General features: G+C 53.1%; 1 protein-coding gene across 1 annotated transcript in view; it reads left to right on the top strand.

Annotated features, from left to right (window-relative positions):
- Positions 1-19,588, top strand: part of LOC147659358 (trypsin-like) — a 78,329-nt gene that overhangs the window by 18,078 nt on the left and 40,663 nt on the right. Inside the window, exon 3 of the mRNA XM_086951805.1 lies at positions 12,707-12,966. Coding sequence (XP_086807931.1) covers positions 12,707-12,966 — 260 coding nt within the window. The remainder of the gene's footprint in view (positions 1-12,706; positions 12,967-19,588) is intronic.

The following is a 19,588-nucleotide window of genomic DNA, read 5'->3' as shown; positions in this document are numbered from 1 at the left end:
GATTCACCAGCTCCAAATTGACACCGTACATAGTGATGTCTTACTCAGACAAGGTACTCACAATATACTACTTTGTAAGTTGAAATGTTTTGTTTCAGCATTCATGGAAATTCCGTGTTACACCACCACGCGTTCTCGGTGCGTTTCCCCGGTGGCCGGAAGGGTGGGGGCCGGTTTTGTTGCTTGGGGGTGTCTGTAGCTGTTATGGGAAAGCTACATCTGGTCCCTGCAGGTACTCAAGGGGTGTCTCGAGGAGCTGAGATGGTTTCCAGCAGGAAGTCTATTATGGGATGTCTGCAGATGCACTAAATGGAGTGAGTACTAGGACTACAAACTTTAAAAAACCATGCGAAAGTGCGGGGACTCTCCTTTGATACAAAGAAGTGCAGACAATTAGTACCAGACTGCACTTGCCCTTTAGCGCACTGTTTATAAGAAAAACAACAGTCACCACAGCCCCCCCCAAACCCCCCCCCCCGTGGCGCACATAGTGCGGGGGTAGAGTCCTCAGGGGGCGTTGTACTTACAGCAGTGCGGACCTGGCTCTGGGGTCTTCTTGGGCAGACTGCCCAGGGGCAGCAGGAACTCCTCAACCCGTGGACCCTCTGGTCCCAGCCGAGGCTCCTGGACGGTCACAGTCGTGTATTCCGATGGATTGAGGTCTCCTCCCTGCTCCATGGTCAGATGAAGAGATCAGGGCGCACTTGCAGTGTCGTTGTGCTCTGGCGAAAGGGGGTGAAACCCGCAGAGTAACTTTAACAAGTCCCTCCCATGAAACGGAGACCGCATATAAATTCCGTTAGTTTGGCCTCATTGCACAGCCCCCTCCCCTAAAAAAGGATATTGTTAACAAACATATCAGGACCCTTTGGTGGGACTCCTTAAAAGGCGAACACCCTGGATAAAGACACGATTGCATATGCCACGAGCCTCAAGAGATAACCAGGAGGTGAAGTGCCAGCATGTGACAAAACTCCTGTAATAAATAACGCAAGCCTGTTAAGTTCTCATTTCATCTAAAAATCTAGTTCTGCATCTAAGCTTCATTTTGAAGTTGAACTGAGCAATGCCTGGATAGTCATGAGTGACGGCAGAGAAGAATGAGGCAGAGTTCGATTCTTACTCAACGTTTTTGAAGATCAGCGTGACTCCGCTTCTGACTGGCCTTGATGCTGCAGATATTAATGAGACATCACTTCAGAGCAGAGGACTCCACAATGGGTAATATGCTGGACCTTGGAACTGAGTGCAGGGTCACTGGAGGAAGGCCATGCGTTCGACAAAGGGGCAAAACACACACACACATGCACAACGTCTGACTGGGCAATTACCATTTAAAGCAAAAAATAATTGAAGAGAAAGGCTTTCAGTCAGTGTCAGTTCTTCGAGCACTGCGGATTACTTTGGAAAATGGCAAAGTTGAGCTGGCAAGGAGTGCATAGTGGTTATGTATGGGAATAGCTGGTCTGCGGGAGAATCAAACTGGCACAACGCACCGCCTCCCTTTTAGTATCAAAAATACTCATAGTATACAAACACACTTAGACACGAGGCAGCGGGTTCAATGTCCAGAGATAGCCTGGAAGCGTGTGACTGCTTTCATTTGTTAATTATTAGAGAGAGCACATAACGTTTCTTGGCTGTCTCAGATCCATAAACATCCTACATGACCTCTCCTTACCCGTTACTTCATTTTTGTGTTTCTGACTAGAGGAGTTAGAAGCTGTGCGATAAATCCGTCGCAGTTAAAACACACCCGCGAGTGGTACGCGTGCGCTACTGCGAGGCATATGTCTTCAATTATCGCACCCGTGTTTGGCCACGATAATTGAAAACATATGGGCTTTGGTGCCCGTAACAGACACCAATAGGCCATGGGCGGAGCAATGCGCCCACCTTGGCCTATTGCGTGCTCTGTTACAAAAAACACGCACGCAAAGCCCAATAGCGGACCCCAACAGGAAAAGCATACACACGAGCGTGTGCGATTCCAGGGTCCGTTTTCAAACCCCTGACAAAAGGGCTCTCGCCTCCGCGAGCAGTGCAGGGCAGTGCAACACAGGGCGCGAACCCTAAAAACAGGAGGCAGAATACAATAACAGTAGTACCGGACTCCTGAGCTACCAAGGCAGAGAGCCTCGAACCTGCGGCAGCGGCGGTGTCAAGCAGACGGCAGAGCACACAGACACGCTGGTGGAGCGGCCTGCCTGAAGACAGGCTCAAGATTCGCTCCAACCATCTTAGCCTTGCTTACTTGCTGGTACAAGGTGCAGCCTGACATTCTTCCGACCGGAGTCTCCCTTTGCACCCATATTTTAGCGGCTGCTTGTTTCCACATTGCTTCCGCCCTCCAAACCTTCCTGGGCTCCCCACTTCCTCACTGTCTGCCTGGGACAGATTGTAGGAATAGAGGCGCTACTGTACTTCAGTGTGGAAGTCGCCTGTCTGACCCTTGACCACGTCTCTCTCTTTAGCGCCTAAGCTTTCACCTCTCTCCTTCCCAGGGCCACCTCTCCCCGAGCGCCCTCCCAGGGGTTCTCCATGTTCCCCCATGGCTCCACCCCCGCTCTGGATGCTCCTGCATGGCTGTAGATACTGAGCCCCGTAGCGCCTCGCCATGGAACGGGCTCTGGAGAATAACCTTCTAGGAGCTGGAGCTACGAAAAGTGCAATGTGATCCTGTCTCGGACAGGGAGCAGGCGAGGAGTCTGGAGAGCAGGTTTAAAACATGGGTTGGGGGTTTCAGCAAGCTGGGGAGGGGAACTGGGAGGGCCGCTGTTAAACGGAGACCCGGAGGGTCGGCCGAGTGCAGGGGGAGAGGCCTCCGGTGAGGGCCCTCTCCGGTAATCGTACAGACAGGTAACTTCCCCCCCCACAGATGGACACCACACAGAGATGAGTTCTGCACACTTTATATATATATCTTGAGGCAAGGTGATAAGCGATACAGCTGGACCAGGATACGAGGATCCCGTCAATTCTAGTCTCTTTGGGGAAAAGGGGTAGCGGGACAGTCTGAGTACCGGTCCGGTACCGAAGCAGCAAGAGATGGAGCTCACAATCCTCGAGCTGGAGGGTTCGCAAGGATGGGCCGCGGCAGCGCCAGCAGGCTTTGAAGGTGGTTCACGATGAGGAGGGCCGCGGCAGCGCCAGCAGGCTTCGAGGATGGTTCACGAGAAGGAGCCGCGGCAGCGCCAGCAGGCTTCGAAGATGGTTCACGACGAGGAGGGCCGCGGCAGCGCCAGCAGGCTTCGAAGATGGTTCACGAGAAGGAGCCGCGGCAACGCCAGCAGGCCTCCAAGGATGAGTTCATCTCGGTGTCTCTCGACTCCAGGATACAACTCCCTTCCTGCTCTGGAGCTGCCCAGTTATAGGTCTGGCACCCTTTGATGTCCGGACCCTCGCACTTGGAGGTCGGGGGGTCCGGGATGAGGGAGTCCAGACACCCAGCAGGGGGGTGGAGCCAGCGCCCGGGGAGGCTGGGGGCGATCGACACCTGGCGGAGGGGAGCCATCGACACTCCTTCTCTCATTGACCTGCCAAGTGGTCTCTTCACCCCCTGGGCGGATGGTGGTGCCTCGATGTCGGGGCCTGGCCAGGCCCGAGGTTGAGGTCGATCCGAGGCCACGCGGCCTGGTCGTGTAGTGTCCAAAATGGTGGCTGGGCCGGGGGCAGTGGTTCTGGACGGGGCCCGGGACAGCCGATACCGGGGTGTTCAGGAGCTGGGGTTCCGTCGGGGACGGGCCGTGGGTTGCCCCGTGGGTTGCCGGTTTAGTTCTTGTCTAGGAAACAGGAGGAGCAGAGGTCCGTGCCCCGCCATGCGGGGAGGGATCAGGCCTTCCACGAGGCCTGTCCAACAGCCGCTACTCCGTATAGCTCCTGATTTTTCCCATGCCTGTGCACCTTCAGATAGTTATAACTTCGTAGCCAGCAGCATATACATATATTTGTTTTTTTTTACATTCTCCGCGAACTCGAGGCAAAGGTATTGGAACGCGTTGTGAGAACCCGTTACACAAGGACACATTCGTTTTTGTAGCCACATGAGATAAAGTGAGTTGCCCGGAATAGCAGGACATTGACACAATGCCGGGACCCGAACGTGGGGGCATATTAGCAAGAACCTCGTTAAAATGATCGCCGTTTTAGCGGCAGGAAACTGCTGCTAAAAGCTAAAACAGCAATAATGGGCTTGCTAATATGCGTTATAGAATTCCAATTGAAGCCTAGGTTAGATGTCCTGCACATCTAACTTGGGCTTCGATTGGAATTCTATAACGCATATCAGCAAGCCGATTATCTCCGTTTTAGTGGCAGTTTCCTGCCACTAAAACGGTGATAACTTTAACAAGGTTCTTGCTAATATGCCACGTGGTTCCCCAGATACAATCTTGGCAGAGTGGCAGCTCTGGGGTTACGCCACACCCTGTCCCCCAATGGAATATGCCTTGCTGACCTGCCACATGTGGAATGAGAGATTTCGAGTGTGGGATGGAGGACTTGGTAGCAAGGAGCTGAATTTGCCTAATCCCGCACAGCACCCCCCGCCCCCAGCTTTGTTATTCACTTCACATGTCTATTGTCCACTCGAGCTCCTCCAGGCAGCAAAGGCCTCTTCCTTAAAGGCCTCAGTGAATGGTGTAAACAGGGCCTTTGGGGGCATATTATCAAGACCGGCGATATGAGATTATCGCCGCTTTAGCATCCGTTTTCGGCCGCAAAGCGGCGATAATTTTATCGCTCTATTAGTAAGCTGTCACTAACAGCAGTTAGCGACAGCTTGTAGGCGATAGCGAGCGGTTTGGGGCCCGCTTTGCAGGTCAGCGATATTTATCGCTAATGACATGCAAAGTGGGCGTACCCAACTTGTTAGCGACTGAAAGCAGTCGCTAACATCACTATCGCATATTGTCAACACAGGCGTTGCGATAAAAAAATTTGCGCTAAGCGCGAATATCCCAAAAACCTAACGCCTGCTCAGACCAATTCTTAGCCTGTATATCCAATGGGAGTTGGATATTCAGGTTAAGACCCTATTAGCGATAATACCTGAATAGCGCTGGATTTCCAGCGATATTTACGCATTTCGCCGCTATCGCCGGAAATGTTATTGCATTGGAGATAAACGTTGCTAATAGCACGTTATCTCTGCGATAAAATCCGGCGATGCGCGGCGATAAAAAATTTTTCGCTAAGCCTACATAGCGATAAATATTGCTAGTTGTTCATAATATGGCCCTTGGTTATTTAGGTGACTTGAATAATCAGTGATGGATTTTGATGCCGCGCCTGACATTGTGGTCCTGGTGTGCTTTGGTAATAGTGCACATCTGACACTTGTAGTTGTTCGGCGATTGTGTAAGGGATGGGTATTTCTTAATTGCAGTTGTTTTTTTGTGGGGGGCAATGAACACCTTTACTTATACCCTTTATACATTCTGGGGCAAATTTACAAGCCCCCTGCGCCGCCGAACGTCACTTTTCGTGACGTACTGGGGTGCAGGGGGCTCCTCCATATTTACAATGAGAGGAAAAGCTACCCTGCGTGACTTTTCCTTGTAAATGCGGCCCCTTCACACGCAGCTCTGTGTGTGGATTATGCGTTCCATGGGTGTTGCTGTGGGTGTTCACACGCGAAACCTGTGGAACAAGACACATCTCCAGATTTAGAGAATTTGTAAATCTGGAGCTGCGTCTGAATGCTACGCCACCCTAGAGGTGGCGTAGCGAGGCGCAACGAGGGAAATGTTTTCATTTCTACTCGTCTTTTCCTCTTTCAAAGCGTGCTGCATTCTACAGCACGCATTGGTAGAGGTAAACGCCTGAAGTGATTGTTTTTGTGTAGGAAGGTGCCCCTTCCTACACAAAAACGATCTCTCCCCAACTCAGGCATCCTTGCACCGTGGTGCGCCGACAGAGGGGGAAGCGCAGACTTGTGACATATTCTTGTAAATATGTTGCATCCCTGTGCTTCGGAAGAGCTGCAGCGTGTTGCAGCCAAAGGGCTTGCGGTGCCGCGCTGTGGCATGTTCTTGTAGATCTGCCCTTCGGAGTGTTTCAGTGTACAGCTGTACATGAGCACTCCTGTGTGACATATAGTTTTATCTAAAGAGTTCTGAGGAGCATTGAAAATGCAATAGGTCTCGCCTTTAATTAAGTTTGCTTGGCTAATGGTATTGTATAGCAAAGCAAATGGCTTTAACTTAATCAAAGGCGAGGTTTCAACGCTTGTTGATTCACCTATGAGAAATGAAAGTTTCTGTTGCTGATATTTTAAATGGAGCGCACGCCTTGGGTCTGCTTTGAAATCTGTTAACGGGTGGGGGGGGGGGGGGGGGGGGGGCGGGGACTATTTACAAAACAAAGAGCAAAATTCTGTGCTTCTTTTAATCGTACTGAACAAAACAGGCCCAAGGATGGGGATATATGCTGGGGGGGTACAAATATGTGTCTTTGACAGCGCAGGGCACATGGACGACACGCCCGCCGCTCCCCACAAGCAGGACCGACCTGAGGAACCCCAGGAGGAAAACAAGCACTGCACAGTGCAGGTCAGAGGAGGAGGAGTGCCGACCGCGCTCTCGCACTGTGTTCACTCTCCTCTCCATCTTACACCGGGCTGCAGGATTGGGCGTGAGCCACGCCCATCAACAGCTTGGCCCAGGCTGGGCGGGTGTTGCAGTGCCCACTTCCCCTCTCCTCTCTCTCTCACACTCCACTCTCATCTCGCAGTTCCACTCCCCTCTCTCATCCCTCCCGCACTGCCTGTCTCGTCTCTATAGTGTCTGCTCACACGTGCTCCCTTCCCGTACCTCCCCACGCGGTGCACCAGACTACCCCCCCCCCCCCCCCCCTGCCCCGTCCGCTTGTCCCTCTGTCTCTGTCTCTCGTACTCTTCCTCACCCCTCTCTCTTGCTCTCTCATGCTCTATTCCCGCCTCTCTCATGTGGTTCGCTTCAGGGCTTCGAGTTCAGTTTGTACCCCGTGGGGTTTCAAGGTCTCCGTCCCTCAAACCCGCGCTCTCCTCCTCTTCTTACAGTGTCTTCTGCGCACACAGAGCCTCGCTCTTTATGCATCCATGGCCCCCCCTTCTTTCTGTCTTTCTCACATAGGATTTCTGCTCCTCTGTCTCAAGTTCAATAACCGCTTCCTTCCTAACCCCCCCCCCCCCCCCGTCCCCCCCCCCCCTCCGGTTCTTCCTTTCTGTCATCACCATAAGAAGCTTCATTTCGGCAACTGCCAAAAAAGCAAAGACACTAACGTAAAACTGTAAAATCATACATAAAAGCACCAAAAAAACAAAAAAAAGCATATAAAATATTTGAAATATTCGTAATTCTCACAAATAAGACTAGCAGCAGATAGGGGGGACATAACAACAGCTTTAGGATGCGAGAGTGAATTTCATCGAACAGACAGAGTTGCAAATACCCAGAGGCAACAATCCATGACATCAGAGAGACAGGCTGAGCAGCAAAGTACAGGACACAAAGAAAGGACAGAGGAGAGAAGAAGGCAGGATACCACACAGGTGTCATTCTCACACATAAGACTAGCAGTGTACAGGAGGAACATAACAACAGCTTTAGGATGCGAGGGGGAATTTCATTGAAGAATTCCTGTGAACATGATACTGTGGGCAAAGGTACAGGACATAATCCCCAGTTTCCTTAACCTCTGGGCAAACTGGGCAGCTGAGGTCGGGTTCAGCATCAACAATGGCGGGCACCGCTTCGCAGTAAACGATGGAAGTCCCAATAGAGGAACTTAATGTAGAGTGTCTTAACATCCACAACCTCAATTGTGTCCATATACCTTTTCAAGAAATAAGTGTCTTTAAATTCCCAAAACGTAGAAGTTAGGGTACCTGCCCCCGTACTGGTGCAATGTACCCTCTACTTATCTAGTATACCACTCCTTGCACGTAGACTTGGAAATGCCCCTGGACATGTCCGGGTGAGCCCAGATGTCGCCGCACCCGATCTCCTCAAGTGAATTCTTAATAAGTATCAACCATGGATATAATCTCTTCCAAGCCCAGCCGATGGGGTAATACATCTTCCGAGGACCAGATCCTCCTCCAGTGCATCAAAGATCTGAATTTTACTTTATGGGTGAGTGAGCGAATGCCAAGATCTAAGCGAAGTGGTACCACGGAGTACTGGGGGTAAGATTAGTGAGTAGTCACACAAAACGATTTTCAGTCGACTCCAAATCAATGACGTTAATAGCCTCCCAGATCTCCCCACCAAATAAAGACCCCTCCAAGGCTTGCAAGTTGTAAATTGTCAGTTCAGGTTGTGGAATTCCATCAAAATATGATGCCTCAGTGGCAGCTGCTTCCAAGTTCCTGGTTTATCCTTGAGCTGATGTTAGAGGAGTTGGTGCAGGATAATCAGCATCATAGTTGAAGTAATAAAATACAGCATAGTAAGCCCCACCGGGAGCAGCAACACTGCTGCTCGGCCGACATAGATAAACTCACAGATACACCTGAACATACCCAGAGGCAGCATTCCATGACATCACAGAGACTGGCTGAGCAGCAAAGTACAGGACACAAAGAAAGGACAGAGGAGAGAAGAAGGTATGATATCACACAGGTGTCATCGGACGGAAGCGGGATCGCTTCAAGGCTCTCTGAAGGCCACCACTGAAGTGCTCGATCGAGTCTGAGTTTGGACTGGTGAATCTGGGGGGACCAGCCAAAAAGCTCATTAAGAGTAAGACCCAGGTATTCAAAAGCTGTGGGCCCGCTCCGGTTAGGTACGATCGAGGACCGGATGCGGTCTGGCCACCTCACAAGGGTTCAATACCGTGTATTTGGTCTTGCTCGATCTGATCCCCAGCCCTCTGTCTGCAAAACACTCTGAACTGGTCTAGAAGATTTTGGGTACCCACTCGGGATCTCGACACCAGTAACGTGCGATACACGAACAGGCGTGCCGGGACCTTCCTATTAGCCAGACGCAGGGCATCATGCTTGCAATGTTCTAGCATGTTAGCCAAGTTGTTAATGTATATCAAAACAAAGTGGGGGCTAGTCCGCACCCCTGTCTCACCCCCTAAGTCAATGGAATAGGATCTGTCTAACTCGGGCATAGTAATCCAGGTGAAGCCTCCTAACTAATAAATTAAGTATTATGGGACCCACCCTGGTAACTAAATCAAAAGCCGACCGTAGGTCGACAAAATGACGTAAAGGCGCCCACCCCCAAATAACATATTTCCAATAAATTAATTGTAGTTGTAAATCTTGAACGATAGTACTTGTCTGAGCCCTAAAGCCTGCTTGGAGGGGTGTCAACACAACCACTTCCTCAATTCATGCTTGGAATCTGCTCAAAAGAATTCAGCTAAAGAGCTTCTGGGAGCTGGCGATAAAGCTAATATGGCGATAATTTGACGGAGCAGACCTCATGCCAGTTCTCCTGAATAGTGGGACAATTTCAGCCCTACCCACGTCTGTGGCATGGTAAGCCCACTCATAATATTGTTGAATAAATTCGTAAAATAGAGGCACCGGCTCTCCTTGTCTGCTTTAAACAGGTCCCCAGGCACCTTATCAAGTCCCGGGGCTTTCCCTGGTGTAACCCAGTCAATTGCTGCATCCACTTCGTTCAATGTAACGAGGCTGGGAGCACCTTCGAACGGGAGGGATGTGCCGACAACAAGACCACACTAGATGATTGAGACTCATTTCCACACTCCACCATGGTGGCCGGATCTTCAACATGGGTGGCCAGCGTCATTCCCTCCTGTACCCCTCGAGTCAGGCTCGGTGTCGGGCCAGCAGTTGGTAGCGGGGCCCCATCATTCATTCCCCCATCCTGAGCATAACGGCTTGTAAACTGCTCAACCCAAGCATCAGCCGCGATGTTACCACACTGCGGGGAGGTACAATCAGGGCCCTGGTCGGCCACTAATGCCAGAGGAGCGATGGTCTTTCCCCGTGGATGCAACCACGAAGCCTCCCATGTGGCCCTTTTGTGGTCTCTTTCAGCCCGTTCAGTACAGCTTAATCCGAAGCTCTGGCTTCCTGAATGATTGCTCTGTTCCCCCGATAGCAGCCATTGGAGCTCGCCTGGCTAGTCGACATGCTTTGTTGAACCATTTGAACCCATTGGGGCAGAGTCCTAGCTTCTACCAATGACAGCTCCTTTATGGTGCGGAGTGGGGTGCTAAGGATATCAGTAAGGACCCCCCATGTCGAAACTATAAATGCGTTCCCTCCTCGTGCCAACGCTGCTTCCAAAGCTATAGCAATGGCCTCGTACAGCTGGGCCGTTCTACCTATCTATCTATCCCCGCAGCCCTCACCATGCCACATCATTCCGCTACACAAATACACTATACAACATTCAATGACACAACTAACAATTGAAACCCACATAACTCCACTCCACACCATATACATCCTCTACACTCCAAAACACATGGGTAAAAGACTTTATCATTTACCACGACAAAATCTCTAACCCTAACAAATGTGAGGCCTATTGCAAATGCTTGTTATGAATGTGAGTGAGTGGCTATAGATGACTGTCAGTGGTGACAGCAGAAAGATAATGATGATGGAGTAGGCCTGGAGTGTGCCCTCTGACCTCTCCTGTTCAAAGTGGCCTGCATTTCCTGCAACAAACCCTTGACTTCAAACATGAGGGGCATGGTTGGTGCAAGTGTGCATACATGGTGAACATGAAGTGGGGTGAGTCTGATGCCTGTGCATGGCGGTGGACTCTAGGCATACTGGATCCATCTTGAATTGCAGTGTGCACATGCTGCATAAGATGGAGGATTGAAGGGGGTCTTCAGGCTGCAGAAGAGGATGGTTGGACTCTCCTAATGAATTCTTGGGCCTTATGAGGTGCACCAGACTCTAGAATGGCGAGGATTGGAGACAGGGGATCCTTCTTATAAGATTGGGGAAACCCTTTCCCTTTCCCTGAACTGCTCACCCCCACAGGTTTACCAGTAGTTAAGTGGGGCAGTCCGTTCCGCCTTTGCACCCTTGTTTTGGGTCTCCCCTGATCGGAGACTCACAACTGCACCCACTTTCCTGTTAACAAACACCTGGAGAGAGAGAACAATGGCTCGACCTGCATGACCTTCCTAACATGTCTGACCTGTCTGACTCGCCTGATCTGCCTGACCTGCCTGACATGACTGATCTGCCTGACCTGACTGACCTGCCAGACCTGCCTGACCTGCCAGACCTGCCTGACCTGCCTGACTTGTCTGCCCTGCCTGACCTATCTGACCTGCCTAACCTGTCTGACCTGCCTGACCTGTCTAACTCACCTGATCTGCCTGGCGTGCCTGAACTGTCTTACCTGCCTGACCTGCCTGACCTGCCTGACCTGTCTGAATTTCTTTCCTGCCTGGTCTGTTTGACCCGTCTGACCAGCCTGACCTGCCTGATATTTCTGTCCTGTCTGACTCGCCTGATCTGCCTGGCCTGCCTAACATGTCTGACCTGCCTGACCTGCCGGACTTTTCTGACCTGTCTGACTTGCCTAACCTGTCTGACCTGTCTGACCTAGATGACTTGTCTGACCTGTCTGACTCACCTGATCTGCCTGGCATGCCTGACCTGCCTGACCTGCCTGGCCTGTTTGACCAGTCTGACCTGCCTGACCTGTCTGACCTGCCTGACCTATCTGAGCTGCCTGACCCGCCTGGCCTGTTTGACCTGCCTCTCCTGCCTGACTTGTCAGACGTGCCTGACCTGCCTGACCTGTCTGATCTGGATGACATGTGTGACGTGCCTGCCCTGCCAGTCCCGCATGACTTAGGGTGGGCGTAGTTGGTGGAGTACCACTATGCAAAGTTCTTCAGAATTGAACAAAATCTCAGTGAATTCTCCTCCGCAACTCTGTTCCGTCTCATCCCAATTAATAAAATAGAAACCTCACATACCCTTGATAAAACAACAAGTAACTCTATCTTTACAAGCTAAAATGCATATAATCATCTCCCAAAAGTGAAAATACAGTAACCAGTGAGATAGGTGATGATTTTGGTGTCCTCCCTAACCTAGGTAGAGAATCAAGCAGATGCCTTGAACACAAAGAGCATATCATGCTGAATGATTCGGCAGTGGTCACATCCTCCTAGGACCACCCTAAGCACAGTTATGAGCAAAAATACAATCCCAACCAAAGGTCTTGCACAGCATTATGGGACGACATTCTAGAGTGCAGTGAAAATTATAGTATCCAATATCAAAACACTCCTCAAGGGGCAGGCTCTCCCGGCTCAGCTGAGAGCTAATACTATAATACTTACTGCATTCTAGAATATTGTCCCAAAATGCTTTTCCAGGAAGTGACATCACATAGAGGCTGTATTCAGCTCAGATAGGAAGTGACATCACACAGAGGTAGTTATCAGCTGGGAGTGAGAGCAAAAAAATAGGAAGTGACATCACATAGAGGCTGTTCTCAGCTGAGAGACAGGAAGTACCTCACATAGAGGCTGTTCTCAACTGAGAGTGAGAGTGAAGAGACAAGAAGTGACATCAGATACAGGCTGTTCTCAGCTTAGAGACAGGAAGTGACATCACATAGAGGCTTTTCCAGTCGAGAGAGACAGGAAGTGACCTCACACAGAGGCAGATCTCAGCTGGGAGTGACGTCAGAGGGATGGCCATGTACTGTTTCCTAATGGTTTCCTTGTTCCTCTCCCCATGCCCTCATGCTTGCAGACCCAAGTCTCTGGTGGCCCACCTGGGTGAACACAACATCGCAGAAGAGGAAGGGATGGAGCAGCACATTCAGGTGGAGAAGGCATACCAGTTCTTGTACTACAGCGAGTACAACATGGACAACGACATCATGATGGTGAAGCTGGCCTCTCCCGCGAAGTTCAACCAGTATGTGCAACCAATGAAGGTGGGCGCCCGGTGCCCTGCGGATGGAAGTCAGTGTCTGGTGTCCGGCTGGGGCAATCTTCTGACTTCAAGCGGTGAGAAAATGCACAACTCTTCCTCAGTGCAATGTGAACACTGTTCACGCCAGCGATGCTCTACTCTCCAGACATGAGTAGTGTCCAGGCCCTCTGCAAGCAGCTGGCATGACCCTACTCATGGGAAGCTGTAGGCATTGAGGATGTAACAAGTTAGTAGGGCTTCACCAGAGGTTAAGTGAGGGGGTGAAAAAGATTGTCAATGAGCCAGGAAATGGAAGCAAGGTTTATCAGGAGGTAGGGAGTGGGACTGGAGATGGATGCAGGGTTTGTCAGGAGGTAGGGAGTGGGACTGTGGATGGATGCAGGGTTTGTCAGGGGGCAGGAAGTAGGGAGAGGGACTAGGGGTGGATGCAAGGTTTGTCAGGAGGTAGGGAGTGGGACTGGAGATGGATGCAGGGTTTGTCAGGAGGCAGGAGGTAGGGAGTGGGACTGGAGATGGATGCAGGGTTTGTCAGGAGGCAGGAGGTAGGGAGCGGGACTAGGGATGGATGCAGGGTTTGTCAGGAGGTAGGGAGTGGGACTGGGGATGGGAGCAGGGTTTGCCAGGAGGTAGGGAGTGGGACTGGGGATGGATGCAGGGTTTGTCAGGGGGCAGGAGGTAGGGAGAGGGACTGGTGATGGATGCAGGGTTTGTCAGGAGGTAGGGAGTGGGACTGGGGATGGGAGCAGGGTTTGCCAGGAGGTAGGGAGTGGGACTGGGGATGGATGCAGGGTTTGTCAGGGGGCAGGAGGTAGGGAGAGGGACTGGTGATGGATGCAGGGTTTGTCAGGAGGTAGGGAGTGGGACTGGAGATGGATGCAGGGTTTGTCAGGGGGCAGGAGGTAGGGAGAGGGACTGGTGATGGATGCAGGGTTTGTCAGGAGGTAGGGAGTGGGACTGGAGATGGATGCAGGGTTTGTCAGGAGGCAGGAGGTAGGGAGAGGGACTGGTGATGGATGCAGGGTTTGTCAGGAGGTAGGGAGTGGGACTGGGGATAGATGCAGGGTTTGTCAGGGGGCAGGAGGTAGGGAGAGGGACTGGTGATGGATGCAGGGTTTCGCAGGAGGCAGGAGGTAGGGAGTGGGACTAGGGATGGATGCAGGGTTTATCAGGAGGTAGGGAGTGGGACTGGGGATGGATGCAGGGTTTGTCAGGGGACAGGAGGTAGGGAGAGGGACTGGTGATGGATGCAGGGTTTGTCAGGAGGCAGGAGATAGGGAGTGCTCGTGGACATAGAGGCAGGGTTTGTCAGGAGGTAGGAGGTAGGGAGTGGTCGTGGACATAGAGGCAGGGTTTGTCAGGAGGTAGGGAGTGGGACTGGAGATGGATGCAGGGTTTGTCAGGAGGTAGAGAGTGGGACTGGAGATGGATGCAGTTTTTGTCAGGAGGTAGAGAGTGGGACTGGAGATGGATACAGGGTTTGTCAGGAGGCAGGAGGTAGGGATTGGGACTAGGGATGGATGCAGGGTTTATCAGGAGGTAGGGAGTGGGAGTGGGGATGGATGCAGGGTTTGTCAGGAGGTAGGGAGTGGGACTGGAGATGGATGCAGGGTTTGTCAGGAGGCAGGAGGTAGGGAGTGGGACTGGGGATGGATGTAGGGTTTATCAGGAGGTAGGGAGAGGGACTGGGGATGGATGTAGGGTTTATCAGGAGGTAGGGAGTGGGACTGGAGATGGATGCAGGGTTTGTCAGGAGGCAGGAGGTAGGTAGTGGGACTGGTGATGGGAGCAGGTTTTCTCAGGAGGTAGGAAGTGGGACTGGAGATGGATGCAGGGTTTGTCAAGAGGCAGGAGGTAGGGAGTGGGACTAGGGATGGATGCAGGGTTTATCAGGAGGTAGGGAGTGGGACTGGAGATGGATGCAGGGTTTGTCAGGGGGAAGGAGGTAGGGAGAGGGACTGGTGATGGATGCAGGGTTTGTCAGGAGGCAGGAGATAGGGAGTGGTCGTGGACATGAATGCAGGGTTTGTCAGGAGGTAGGAGGTAGGGAGAGGGACTGGTGATGGATGCAGGGTTTGTCAGGAGGCAGGAGGTAGGGAGTGGGACTAGGGATGGATGCAGGGTTTGTCAGGAGGCAGGAGGTAGGGAGTGGGACTAGGGATGGATGCAGGGTTTATCAGGAGGTAGGGAGTGGGACTGGGGATGGGAGCAGGGTTTGCCAGGAGGTAGGGAGTGGGACTGGGGTTGGATGCAGGGTTTGTCAGGGGGCAGGAGGTAGGGAGAGGGACTGATGATGGATGCAGGGTTTGTCAGGAGGCAGGAGATAGGGAGTGGTCGTGGACATAGATGCAGGGTTTGTCAGGAGGTAGGGAGTGCTCGTGGACATAGAGGCAGGGTTTGTCAGGAGGTAGGGAGTGCTCGTGGACATAGAGGCAGGGTTTGTCAGGAGGTAGGGAGTGGGACTGGAGATGGATGCAGGGTTTGTCAGGAGGTAGAGAGTGAGACTGGAGATGGATGCAGGGTTTGTCAGGAGGCAGGAGGTAGGGAGCGGGACTAGGGATGGATGCAGGGTTTATCAGGAGGTAGGGAGTGGGAGTGGGGATGGATGCAGGGTTTGTCAGGAGGTAGGGAGTGGGACTGGAGATGGATGCAGCGTTTGTCTGGGGGCAGGAGGTAGGGAGAGGGACTGGTGATGGATGCAGGGTTTGTCAGGAGGTAGGGAGTGGGACTGGAGATGGATGCAGGGTTTGTCAGGAGGCAGGAGGTAGGGAGAGGGACTGGTGATGGATGCAGGGTTTGTCAGGAGGTAGGGAGTGGGACTGGAGATGGATGCAGGGTTTGTCAGGAGGCAGGAGGCAGGAGGTAGGGAGTGGAAGTGGGGATGGATGCAGGGTTTATCAGAAGGTAGGGAGTGGGAGTGGGGATGGATGCAGGGTTTGCCAGGAGGTTGGGAGTGGACCAGGAGATGGTTGCAGGGTTTGTCAGGAGGTAGGAGGTAGGGGTGGGACTGGGTAAGGATGCAGGGTTTGTCTGGAGGTAGGGAGAGGGACTGGTGATGGATGCAGGGGTTTTCAGGAGGTAGGGAGTGGACCAGGAGATGGATGCCGGGTTTGTCAGGGGGCAGGAGGTAGGAAGTGGGCCAGGAGACAGAGACAGGGTTTGTCAGGAGGAAGGAGGTAGGTAGTGGGACTGGGGATGGATGCAGGTTTTCTCAGGAGGTAGGGAGTGGGACTGGAGATGGATGCAGGGTTTGTCAAGAGGCAGGAGGTAGGGAGTGGGACTAGGGATGGGAGCAGGGTTTGTCAGGGGGCAGGAGGTAGGGAGTGGGACTAGGAATGGATGCAGGGTTTATCAGGAGGTAGGGAGTGGGAGTGGGGATGGATGCAGGGTTTGTCAGGAGGTAGGTAGTGGGACTGGAGATGGATGCAGGGTTTGTCAGGAGGCAGGAGGTAGGGAGTGGGACTAGGGATGAATGCAGGGTTTATCAGGAGGTAGGGAGTGGGAGTGGGGATGGATGTAGGGTTTGTCAGTAGGCAGGGAGTGGGACTGGGGATGGATGCAGGGTTTGTCAGGGGGCAGGAGGTAGGGAGAGGGACTGGTGATGGATGCAGGGTTTGTCAGGAGGCAGGAGATAGGGAGTGGTCGTGGACATAGATGCAGGGTTTGTCAGGAGGTAGGAGGTAGGGAGTGCTCGTGGACATAGAGGCAGGGTTTGTCAGGAGGTAGGGAGAGGGACTGGAGATGGATGCAGGGTTTGTCAGGAGGTAGGGAGTGGGACTGGAGATGGATGCAGGGTTTGTCAGGAGGTAGGAGGTAGGGAGTGGTCGTGGACATAGAGGCAGGGTTTGTCAGGAGGTAGGGAGAGGGACTGGAGATGGATGCAGGGTTTGTCAGGAGGTAGGGAGTGGGACTGGAGATGGATGCAGGGTTTGTCAGGAGGCAGGAGGTAGGGAGTGGGACTAGGGATGGATGCAGGGTTTATCAGTAGGTAGGGAGTGGGACTGGAGATTGATGCAGGGTTTGTCTGGGGGCAGGAGGTAGGGAGAGGGACTGGTGATGGATGTAGGGTTTATCAGGAGGTAGGGAGTGGGAGTGGGGATGGATGCAGGGTTTATCAGGAGGTAGGGAGTGGGAGTGGGGATGGATGCAGGGTTTGCCAGGAGGTTGGGAGTGGACCAGGAGATGGTTGCAGGGTTTGCCAGGAGGTAGGAGGTAGGGGTGGGACTGGGGAAGGATGCAGGGTTTGTCTGGAGGTAGGGAGAGGGACTGGTGATGGATGCAGGGTTTGTCAGGAGGTAGGGAGTGGGACTGGGGATGGATGCAGGGTTTGTCAGGGGGCAGGAGGTAGGAAGTGGGCCAGGAGATAGAGACAGGGTTTGTCATGAGGTAGGAGGTAGGGGTCGGACTGGGGATGAAGGCAGGGTTTGTCTGGAGGTAGGGAGAGGGACTGGTGATGGATGCAGGGTTTTCCAGGAGGTAGGGAGTGGACCAGGAGATGCATGCAGGGTTTGTCAGGGGGCAGGAGGTAGGAAGTGGGCCAGGAGACAGAGACAGGGTTTGTCAGGAGGTAAGAGGTAGGGAGAGGGACTGGTGATGGATGCAGGGTTTGTCAGGAGGCAGGAGGTAGGGAGAGGGACTGGTGATGGATGCAGGGTTTGTCAGGAGGTAGGAAGTGGGACTGGGGATGGATGCAGGGTTTGTCAGGAGGCAGGAGGTAGGGATTGGGACTAGGGATGGATGCAGGGTTTATCAGGAGGTAGGGAGTGGGAGTGGGGATGGATGCAGGGTTTGTCAGGAGGTAGGGAGTGGGACTGGAGATGGATGCAGGGTTTGTCAGGAGGCAGGAGGTAGGGAGTGGGACTGGGGATGGATGTAGGGTTTATCAGGAGGTAGGGAGAGGGACTGGGGATGGATGTAGGGTTTATCAGGAGGTAGGGAGTGGGACTGGAGATGGATGCAGGGTTTGTCAGGAGGCAGGAGGTAGGTAGTGGGACTGGTGATGGGAGCAGGTTTTCTCAGGAGGTAGGAAGTGGGACTGGAGATGGATGCAGGGTTTGTCAAGAGGCAGGAGGTAGGGAGTGGGACTAGGGATGGATGCAGGGTTTATCAGGAGGTAGGGAGTGGGACTGGAGATGGATGCAGGGTTTGTCAGGGGGAAGGAGGTAGGGAGAGGGACTGGTGATGGATGCAGGGTTTGTCAGGAGGCAGGAGATAGGGAGTGGTCGTGGACATAAATGCAGGGTTTGTCAGGAGGTAGGAGGTAGGGAGAGGGACTGGTGATGGATGCAGGGTTTGTCAGGAGGCAGGAGGTAGGGAGTGGGACTAGGGATGGATGCAGGGTTTGTCAGGAGGCAGGAGGTAGGGAGTGGGACTAGGGATGGATGCAGGGTTTATCAGGAGGTAGGGAGTGGGACTGGGGATGGGAGCAGGGTTTGCCAGGAGGTAGGGAGTGGGACTGGGGTTGGATGCAGGGTTTGTCAGGAGGCAGGAGATAGGGAGTGGTCGTGGACATAGATGCAGGGTTTGTCAGGAGGTAGGGAGTGCTCGTGGACATAGAGGCAGGGTTTGTCAGGAGGTAGGGAGTGGTCGTGGACATAGAGGCATGGTTTGTCAGGAGGTAGGGAGTGGGACTGGAGATGGATGCAGGGTTTGTCAGGAGGTAGAGAGTGAGACTGGAGATGGATGCAGGGTTTGTCAGGAGGCAGGAGGTAGGGAGCGGGACTAGGGATGGATGCAGGGTTTATCAGGAGGTAGGGAGTGGGAGTGGGGATGGATGCAGGGTTTGTCAGGAGGTAGGGAGTGGGACTGGAGATGGATGCAGCGTTTGTCTGGGGGCAGGAGGTAGAGAGAGGGACTGGTGATGGATGCAGGGTTTGTCAGGAGGTAGGGAGTGGGACTGGAGATGGATGCAGGGTTTGTCAGGAGGCAGGAGGTAGGGAGAGGGACTGGTGATGGATGCAGGGTTTGTCAGGAGGTAGGGAGTGGGACTGGAGATGGATGCAGGGTTTGTCAGGAGGCAGGAGGCAGGAGGTAGGGAGTGGAAGTGGGGATGGATGCAGGGTTTATCAGAAGGTAGGGAGTGGGAGTGGGGATGGATGCAGGGTTTGCCAGGAGGTTGGGAGTGGACCAGGAGATGGTTGCAGGGTTTGTCAGGAGGTAGGAGGTAGGGGTGGGACTGGGTAAGGATGCAGGGTTTGTCAGGAGGTAGGGAGAGGGACTGGTGATGGATGCAGGTTTTCTCAGGAGGTAGGGAGTGGGACTGGAGATGGATGCAGGGTTTGTCAAGAGGCAGGAGGTAGGGAGTGGTCGTGGACATAGAGGCAGGGTTTGCCAGGAGGTAGGGAGAGGGACTGGTGATGGATGCAGGTTTTCTCAGGAGGTAGGGAGTGGGACTAGGGATGGATGCAGGGTTTATCAGGAGGTAGGGAGTGGGACTGGGGATGGGAGCAGGGTTTGCCAGGAGGTAGGGAGTGGGACTGGGGATGGATGCAGGGTTTGTCAGGGGGCAGGAGGTAGGGAGAGGGACTGGTGATGGATGCAGGGTTTGTCAGGAGGCAGGAGGTAGGGAGTGGGACTAGGAATGGATGCAGGGTTTATCAGGAGGTAGGGAGTGGGAGTGGGGATGGATGCAGGGTGTGTCAGGAGGTAGGGGGTGGGACTGGAGATGGATGCAGGGTTTGTCAGGAGGTAGGTAGTGGG

This window comes from Lissotriton vulgaris, unplaced genomic scaffold (assembly GCF_964263255.1).
Source record: "Lissotriton vulgaris unplaced genomic scaffold, aLisVul1.2 SCAFFOLD_2194, whole genome shotgun sequence".
Lineage (NCBI taxonomy): Eukaryota > Metazoa > Chordata > Amphibia > Caudata > Salamandridae > Lissotriton > Lissotriton vulgaris.
The sequence above is the reverse complement of the archived record's forward strand: the minus strand, read 5'-3'. Positions and strand labels throughout refer to the sequence as shown.